This window comes from Pongo abelii, chromosome 3, assembly GCF_028885655.2.
Source record: "Pongo abelii isolate AG06213 chromosome 3, NHGRI_mPonAbe1-v2.0_pri, whole genome shotgun sequence".
NCBI lineage: Eukaryota > Metazoa > Chordata > Mammalia > Primates > Hominidae > Pongo > Pongo abelii.
Window position 1 is genome coordinate 91183177 of NC_071988.2, and position 10041 is coordinate 91193217.

A 10041-nucleotide genomic window follows, 5' to 3' on the forward strand; every position below is an offset into this window, starting at 1 on the left:
TTAAGTAAAACAGTTATCTTGTCCTCTATAAGCAAGCGTCATGTTCTTTGAAAAGGCGATGCTTTCAATTACAAGGGAAATATCAATAGCTACTGCCTTATCACAGTTGTGGCAATACACTGGTATGTGAATTATATATTATATATAAATTACATGTGCCTAATAATATTAGGCACAATAATATATATTTTTGTATATTACCTAGAGAATAACCATAATTTCCAATGGGACTGTTCAAATTAGCGTAGAAGATTTACCTAATAAATATTTCCTTTAAAAATCACACAAATTCATTTTATTTTATTTTCTTATTTTACTTTAAGTTCTAGGATACATGTGCAGAATGTGCAGATTTTTTGCGCAGGTAAATGTGTGCTATGGTGGTTTGCTGTATCTATTAAGCCGTCGTCTGGGTTTTAAGCCCCGCATGCATTAGCTATTTGCCCTGAGGCTCTCTCTCCCTCCCCAACCACCAGCCCGGATGTGTGTTGTTCCCTTTCCTGTATCAGACTCAAATTAAAAACATAATCTCTATTAGTGGGATCAATCTAAAGACAATGCGTTTACAAATCTGTTACATAGTTTTTCAAACTCTAAAGTACACAAATAGTCTCCTGGACATGTTCTTAAAATTCAGGTTCCAGGTGTACACCCCAAGATTCTGACTCAGTAAGTTTGGAAAAGTAGACTAAGAATTTGCATTTCAACAGGTACGAGCTGACGCTGATTGTGATGGTAGTATGTGGGACATCCTGAGGAACAATGGACTGAGCTGTACAACTATCTGAACTTAGAAATTAGTTTTTAATACTCGGTTCTTAGCACATCGAATTATACAACCAGTAGCGAGTAGGTGATCTTTTATACATGTTTTTCTATCAATTTAATTAAAATTCTGTTTTTCTCTTTCTGTCTAGTGTACTTATTTCAATAAATGACCTCTGTGAAGATATATGGGCCCCTGAAAACTCCAGGGAAGTAAATTCAAATTTCTAAACATAAGAAATCAGTTTTATGTGAGAGATATGTGACCAAGCACCTAGAAATGTTTGACATTAAATATGAGAATGCTTTTATCATACGGCATCCAAAAGATGACTGAATTTTGGCCAATGTTTACATTCATTTTATTACTTAAAATATTCTAAGTCAATGTAAGCAGGTAAAAATACAAGATAAATAATGATTTGTAGAAAAACTTTTGAAGTGTAAAATGACTCCAATTTTATTACGCCAATTATCACTATTTACTAGAGAATGTGTAAAATTTTTCATAACATGGTATTATTTTTGACATAGTGTTGTTCCATCTTGGACATATATTTGTTGAAAAGTAGTAGATGGTATTCTACAGAAACATCTTTATCACTGCAATCATTTCTATGCCTGGTTTCCTCCAGCATGTTTTTCAGTTGTCTGACTCACTCAGGGCTAGACTAACCCTGGGATTAGCATGTGATGGGTCCATTCGCTTTCTGTTTGCCTTGTCTTCACAATGATCTATTGCAGAATCACCTGGTTAAGTTTATTTTTAGAATTTGTAGAGACAGATTTTGGGCATTACTTTCCATCTCAATCATATGGTCTCATAATTGATGTTATTTTAAAAAACAAAAGGGAGATTTCAACGTGTTTAAATACATCAGCCATCTAGGAAAGGACATCTCTAGAGACTTCACTTCAGCTTCACTGACTTCTGGATTCTCCTCTTGAGTAAAAGGTAATATGTTCAAGTACAATCTAATATTACATATTTGCATAAGCTTTTGATTACTAAAATCAATAGTAACCCACTTATGAAAATGTATATTATCTATGATAATTTCTTATAAAGAAATAATTACCATTTATTGGGATCTGAAGATGACTTCTAGATCTCAATTCCTATGAATTAACACCAGCAATCATCATGCAAAGTAACTAATGTGGAATATGGCAATGTATTACATCCTCTCTGATGGTGGGACCTCAATGAACTCTTATTTTCTTCCCTAGATACCTGATATCTACTTTCTTATTACTTTTATATTAAACTTAATGTAGAAGTTCACATTTTACAAGAAGATACTGATAAATTCTCTCTTGCAAATCCATTATTATAAAAATTTATTTTTTTAATTTACTTTCCTCTTAGTAGTAAACTATTTTATTACTTTTTCATTGACCTTTTCAGCATTAAAAACAGTTCTGTTATAAATCAAAATATATACTGCATAACAATTAGTCTTCTCAATCTTACTAATTTATTCAACTCACTTTCATTCATTTGTGTTATGGCAGAAAAGACAGTTTATTATCCAAATTTTTATTATTGATTTACTCGGGAAATATGTTTTTCAAAACTATTAATTATATATTGATTATCCATGTTCATTTATCATTTTATCCGTTAGTAAAAGAAGAGCACTTTCTTAAAACCTTTTTTTTAATTTTCTATTTGCAACACAATTGACAGTCACAAACAACTGTAAAATTGTCTTTTTATATCATAAAAAGAGTCATAATTAGATTTAACTATTAGGTAATAGAAAAACTTCAAGAAATATATAATTTTTATAGTTAGCCCTATACAAGAAGTTTCCATTTAAATGAGTGAAGCAAAATGAATGAAGAAATAATAAGGCAAATGAGTTCTGCTTTCTGTGATAGAGATGTAGGGCTGTTTAAGAGTAGGACATTTTTATTATAATTAGATGAAAAATGTTACTGTAATGTTCTATCACAAGTGACAGGTAAGAGAGATTAGAAAAATTTTTTTAAATATTATCTATTAATGAATTACTTTATAGCTTGCAATTAACAAATAAAAATGCCATGTAATTCTAAGTTTTGTGCTAATTTTATTTTCCAGTGGAAATGCTTTTATTTACATGTTTGTAATTTAGAAATAAGTAATCCGCTTTACTTTTCTATATCAGCCAAAGAACTGGATTCACTTGCATATGCATAATTATAAAAACATATCAGAGTCCCAGATGAGGCTAACTTTGTTGAATAATATTATTTGAAATATTAAATAATCTTCACCAGTTCAACTTCTCAAAGTAGATACAATCATTTTCCCTGTGACTTCTCTTCATTTTATTTTTCTCTACCCAATATCATTAATGTTCTAATCTCAAGGTTACACCATCTGTGCTATTCTTTAATAGAAATCTGGCTCATATTCACTGACTTTATTATAAAGCAAGTCCCCATTACTTGCCATTCTACTTTCTAAATATGTCTTTACACTGTACTTTAATTAGCATTCTTAATGTCATTATCTAAGTCCCCTGTAATGTCACAACAACCTAAGTGGTCATCTTTTCTCCAGTTTTGTCCTCCCTACATGCTAAACTGTTTGAACTTTCAACATGCTTTCCTCTGTTTTATTTCGTTGCAGTCTCCCAACACCTCCCTTTACTCATTCCATATAATCCAACTCAAGCTTGCCTTTCTTTGTTATCTTCTTACTCCCATTCTCCTGGTCTATTTAAGATGTCCATTTGTGTGTTTCTTTAGCATATTAGTATTTCCAAATTAGAGCACTCACCTTTATTTATCAATTAATGAAGCTATGCCCTGGGCTCACACCGATGATCCAAGCATTTTGAAAGGCCAAGGCAGGAAGATTCCTAGAGCCCAGGAGTTTCAGAACAGTCTGGGCAATATAGTGAGACTAAAAATATTCTCTACCAAAAGAAAAACAAATTAGCTTGTCATGGTGGCACACACTTGTAGTTCCAGCTACAAGTGGGACTAGGGAGGCTAAGGTGGGAGGATGGCTTGAGCCCAGGTGGTCCAGGCTGCAGTGATCTGTGCTCATGCCCGTGCACTCCAGCCTGGAAAACAGAGCATGTCTCCCAATGCTTTGAAGCATAGTGTCATCAATAGAAGTTTGATGAATGAATGCATGAAAGAATGTGATTACTGGTTTTTCATGTTTGATTTTATAGGACTCAGCCAACTATGAAGTTTTTTATTTTTGCTTTAATCTTGGCTCTCGTGATTTCCATGACTGTAAGTATATCTGGAAATTTTAAAGGATACATTCTCAGTACTTATCCCAAGGATCTTTCTTATTCCTTATGTTCTGCCATATGTTTCATGTTCACCTCAATACAGCTTTAATATTTCTATGTAAAGATTTTCCTTGAATTAACCTATATAAGTTCTTTAAGGACTTAGAATAAATATTCATTACATACCTGCAAACACTCAAGTACAATTACTTGAATATAAAAACAAAAGGAAAGTAAGCAAGCTTCATAAATATGTGGGACTGAGAACTGTGAAAATATCTTTAAATATGAAAAGCTCTAGACCACCTGAAGTTAGAAATCTGAGGAAAGAACAAGGTACACTTCAATGGAAGCTAAGTATTACAGGGTGTCAAAATATGAATTTTCAAGTCATTTCTTGCACAACCGAACTGTTCAAGTTAGCATACAATTTATTTTACTCTTTCTAAAATAAAGCTGCTTATTTTAAGCCATAAAACAAATCTATATCTATTAAGTGCCATGAGTTCCCAGTTTGTATCGTCATTTACTACTGTGTATTAGTAGGAAAAGCACTTGACTTCTCTGGATCTCTTTCTCCTTCTCTACTTCCTCATCCTCTTCCCACTCCTCCTCATCTTTCTATGAAGTTAATAGAAAATTGGTCACAAAAGAATACTAATACTTCAACCTATCCACTAAATTCTAATGAATGTTTCAAAAACCAAATTGGTTATGTCATCACAGTTTATCACATGATTTTATTATAAAAGGGTAGAAGTAGAAAAATAAACATATAAGAAGAACAGAGAAAAGCACAATGCCTGTCTCTATCAGCAAATAAAATATTTGTATGTTGGTAGCTTTTGAGCTACATAGAACATATTCATATAAAAAACAATCCAATGTTTCATTTTTCAGTTTCCACTCTCTTATTCACCAGATAGACTTTTCTTGCCTTTCATAAAAAGGATATATAAACCAAAATGAGTTGATACTTGAATATAGCATATTAATTATAGAGAAGTTTACCCTTCACTCATTTTAAAGATATCATAAAGCTAAAATAACTAATTTAGTGTGTCATCAACCAAAGAATGCCTCCATTTTATTTAATCATAAATGTGGCTAAGTCAATTTTTACACATATTCTTGAATTATGAAATTAAGATATTAATTATTTTCTCATTTTCTTCTTTTCCAAGGGAGCTGATTCACATGAAAAGGTAAGACATTTTCATTTACTGGAAAACTTGATAATTAATCATATATTGAATTTTTAATCTTTTCTTTTTATTTCATAGAGACATCATGGGTATAGAAGAAAATCCCATGTAAGTGTTTTTCTGATAATGTGCACTCTGAATAACTTTTCTTCTCTGACTATTTATTCTCCTAGAATAATTGATAGTTATCTCTCAAATATATGTATATCATTAATTGCTGAAGTGTATATTGATTTCATTTATTCTTATTACAGAGGCTAAAAGGTCACAAATATCTTGTGTTCTAACAGCATTTCAACAGAAACTCAATTCCACTCTGAATAAGTCAATTTTCAATTATTCTTTGAGAGCTTAAGTATCTTTCTCTTATAAATAATTACATTGACCTAAAGAATCGTTCCTAATTCTATGAATAATTCCTAATTCTATGAAGTATAACATATGCCTAATGAAGCATAGAGGCTACCCATGTAATGTGGTTTCTATCTTCTAAATATTTGAGGATGATAAAGTCTTTAAATTAAACTTGCTGTGCTAAATTAGACAGAAAATTTTATTTCTTTAACGTTTTTCTAAATGTATGTATAAAAATGTCATATTATTTTGACCTCTAATATCAGTATGAATAGGGGTTCAAAAGTTCTGCTTACTAATATAGCAAGTATACATGTTAAAAAAGTGCTAAGTAAAATGATGCGTAAAAAGGGATGAGGAGTGTTTGTGTTAACAGCAGTGGGTATGAAAGAATGTAGGAGTTGTAAGAGAAAGTAAGCTCATTAAAAGAATGAGATGAAGAGACACCACCAAAGTTGGAAACGGTAACTTTCTCCTCCCCGTTATACTCAATGTTGGGCAAAATAGTAACTTGGAGGTAATGTTGTAAAGAAGATTTAAAACCTGTTTGGAGAGGTTGCCTATAATCAGTGTACCAATATGTATTATTGCCACAAAAATGTCAACACACAGTAAATACTTTATCATTTTTACTTGCTTTTAAACCTTTTTCTGAAAAAAGAAAAATGTAACTAAAAATTTGAAAACATTTATGTAGATAACACACAAGGTCATAACAACTTTAACAATCTAAGCTTTCAGTGACAGTTTTTGTGAAACATTTGTACTGTCATTGTCTCTATTCTCTGCAATTTGCTCTCTCCTTTTGTGTGTATGCAGGAAAAGCATCATTCACATCGAGGCTATAGATCAAATTATCTGTATGACAACTGATATCTTCAGTAATCATGGGGCATGATTATGGAGGTAAGCTGACTCTAGTTACTTTTCTTTCTAGAGGTATCAATACTGACAGTTAAAACAAGGAAAAACAAAAAAAGCCATTAAGCCAACAATCATTCCAGTTTAAGAAATGTAGTGTGGGTTAGGTCTTTGAAGTGTGTTGATTTATATAAATACTTCTGAGTTCGTAGATACGTGGTGTTATTTCTGAGGTCTCTGTTCTGTTCCATTGGTCTATATGTCTGTTTTGGTACTGGTACCATGCTGTTTTGGTAACTGTAGCCTTGTAGGATAGTTTGAAGTCAAGTAGTGTGATGCCTTCAGCTTTGTTCCTTTTGCTTACGATTGTCTTGTGTATATGAGCTCTTCTGTAGATACTTATGAAATTTAGAGTACTTATTTCTAATCCTGTGAAAAATGTCAATGGTAGTTTGATGAGAATAGCATTGAATCTGTAAATTACTTTGGGCGGTATGGCCATTTTCATGAAATTGATTCTTCTTATCCATGAGAATGGAATGTTTCTCCATTTGTTTGCAACCTCTCTTATTTCCTTGAGCAGTGATTTGTGGTTCTCCTTGAAGAGGTCCTTCACATCCTTTGTTAGCTGTATTTCTAGGTATTTTATTATCTTTGTGGCAATTGTGAATTGGAGTTCATTCATGATGCAGGTCTCTGCTTGCTATCTGATCTACGACAATCCTGACAAAAACAAGCAATGGGAAAAGGATCTCCTAGTCAATAAATGGTACTGGGAAAACTGGTTAGCCATATGCAGAAAACTGAAACTGGACCCCTTCCTTACACCTTATACAAAAATTAACTCAAGATGGATTGAAAATTAAATGAAAAACCCAAAACCAAAAAAAGACCCTAGAAGAAAACCTAGGTGATACCATTCAGGACATAGGCATGGACAAAGACTTCATAAAGAAAATGCCAACAGCAATGGCAACAAAAGCCAAAATTTACAAATGGGATCTAATTAAACTAAAGAGCTTCTGCACAACAAAAGAAACTATCATCAGAGTGAACAGGTAACCTAGAGAATGGGAGAAAACTTTTGCAATCTGCCCATCTGACAAAGGTGTAGTGTCCAGAGTCTACAAGGAACTTAAACAAATTTACAAGACAAAAACAAAAAACCCATCTAAAAGTGGGCAAAGGATATGAACAGACACTTCTCAGAAGAAGACATTTATGTGGCCAACAAACATGAAAATAGCTCAACATCACTGATCATTAGAGAAATTCAAATCAAAACCATAGTAAGATACCATCTCACAACAGTCAGAATTGTGATTATTAAAAAGTCAAGAAACAATAGATGATGGCTAGGCTGTGGAGAGATAGGAACACTTTTTCACTGGTGGTGAGAATACACATTAGTTCAACCATTGTGGAAAACTGTATGGTGATTCCTCAAGGATCTAGAACCAGAAATACCATTTGACCTAGCAATCCCATTACTGGGTATATACCCAAAAGAATATAAAGCATTCTACTATAAAGACATATGCCTAGATATGATTATTGCAGCACTATTTACAATAGCAAAGACATGGAACAACCCAAATGCCCATCAATGATAGACTGGATAAAGAAAATATGGTATGTATACACCATGGAACACTATGCGGTCACTAAAAGGAATGAGATCCTGTCCTTTGCAGGGACATGGATAAAGCTGGAAGCCATCATCCTCAGAAAACTAAAACAGAAACAGAAAACCAAACAGCACATGCTTCACTCATACGTGGGAGCTGAACAATGAGAACATGTCAGGGAGGGGAACAACACACACCAGGGATGGGGGGTATGAGGTCACAGAAGGTAACACAGAGGACTGATCAACGGTGCAGCAAACCACCATGGCACATGTATACCTATGAAACAATCCTGCACATTCTGCACATGTATCCCTGAACTTAAAGTAAAATAAATCATAAAATAAAATAAAAATGCCTCTGAGGGAAAGCTTCTGTTCACTACTGTTATGAGACAGAGTTCTGGGTAGGGGAACCCCTGTGTTTTTATCCTGACCCTGACAACTAGTTTCATGACCTTAAAGTATTCCTAATCTTCTCCAAACCTCAATTTTATAAGCGACAAATACATGTTATAATAATACTTAAGTTCTTTATAGAATTTGTAAGGCTATTGAGAGACATTATAGGGAAGCCCTTGTTCTGGAAGGTGTATGGTTGTGGCCATGGGTTTCTCTGCCACTAAATCTGTACCTGGTTGTTATTTGAAGTTTTCTGTCCTAAAATGTAATCTTTGGAGAAGCTCCACAACCGCCATCTGGGAACTCATGAGAAATTTACGTTTTATGCCTAAGTAACTCTAATGAGCAATGGCTATAGAAATGACTAATAAAATATCAACAAGGAGATGGGAATTTTCAAGGAAATAGGATATGGTAACAATGTCCTTTTTAGAAAGTCATTTTTACTTATCTGTATTTACAGCATAAAATGTTCCAAAATCTATGAAATATTAAATATTATACTTAAAAATAAAGTAATATTTTGGAAATAAAAGAGTACTGTTCTACAATTCAAAATTGAAATAGTTCAAAAGATTTCAAATATTTTTAAATGTATTGGGACATTCTATTCATATTGAATTCCTGCTCTTTGTGATATTAGAAAAGGCCTGATCTTGATCCTCCAGGCATTAGATAATTGCTGATGACATTTAATCAGGGGAGGATATAGTTAAAATATTATTTGAGGGAGATAGATGAAATGTGTAGGCTACATTTAAGTGAGAGAATAAAATAATATGATGATGGAAAACCTCAAGAAAAATTTAAATTTAAATTGCAGATGCTGAACGATAATTTTTATTTATTCTGATACCCACTTAATGAGTATTTAATTGTTTAATTGTCTACTCTGTCTCAAATATTATTTTGGTCCCTGCATTATAATAAATAAAACTATCTATAAATAAATACTTTGTACCAGGAAAAGTATAAATTTACTTACAGGACTATCAGTTTGGGCGATAAAGTGTTATTTTCTTTTTCTTCACAGGTTTGACTGGCAAATTCGCTTTGGACTCGTGTATTCTCATTTGTCATACCGCATCACACTACCACTGCTTTTTGAAGAATTATTGTAAGGCAATGCAGAATAAAAGAAAGACCATGATTTAGTGAATTCTGTGTTTCATGATACTTCCCTTCCTAATTATCATTTGATTAGATACTTGCAATTTAAACTGTTAAGCTGTTCTCACTGCTGTTTCTGAGTAATAGAAATTCATTCCTCTCCAAAAGCAATAAAATTCAAGCACATTATTATGTGTATGCTCTTTATTTCTCTTTTTTATATTTACAAACATACTTACTTCTTCACTTTATTTTCCCAGTTTGAGTAGCACTGACTATAGTACTTTATATCATAGCTCTTTTGAAATGATTATTTTTAATTTAGCATGTTATATTCATTTTACAATGAATATCTTACAAACGTATCTTACAAACATATCTTACAAACGTATGGCCCTCAATCACATCTAGATTACTAGATATGATTTGTCTCTGGTGTCCTTTGCCACAGCACATTTCTTAGCCTTGAACATTCTCA

At 32.6% G+C, this 10041-nt stretch overlaps 1 protein-coding gene across 1 annotated transcript; it reads left to right on the forward strand.

Moving 5' to 3' along the window:
• Positions 1-1662: 1662 nt before the first annotated feature.
• On the forward strand, positions 1663-9759 carry HTN3 (histatin 3). Its single transcript, XM_002814823.4, has 6 exons — positions 1663-1720; positions 3939-4002; positions 5189-5209; positions 5288-5317; positions 6383-6469; positions 9487-9759. The coding sequence occupies exons 2-5, from the start codon at positions 3952-3954 to the stop codon at positions 6434-6436; spliced, it is 156 nt and encodes a 51-aa protein (XP_002814869.1). The 5' UTR covers positions 1663-1720; positions 3939-3951; the 3' UTR covers positions 6437-6469; positions 9487-9759.
• Positions 9760-10041: the final 282 nt, after the last annotated feature.

Bases quoted from the DNA above. Each gene is read 5' to 3' on its own strand.
- HTN3 (XM_002814823.4), top strand. From the start codon at position 3,952: ATGAAGTTTTTTATTTTTGCTTTAATCTTGGCTCTCGTGATTTCCATG. The intron at 4,003-5,188 runs GTAAGTATATCT...TTCTTTTCCAAG, and splicing joins CTCTCGTGATTTCCATGACT to GGAGCTGATTCACATGAAAA. The intron at 5,210-5,287 runs GTAAGACATTTT...TTTATTTCATAG, and splicing joins GAGCTGATTCACATGAAAAG to AGACATCATGGGTATAGAAG.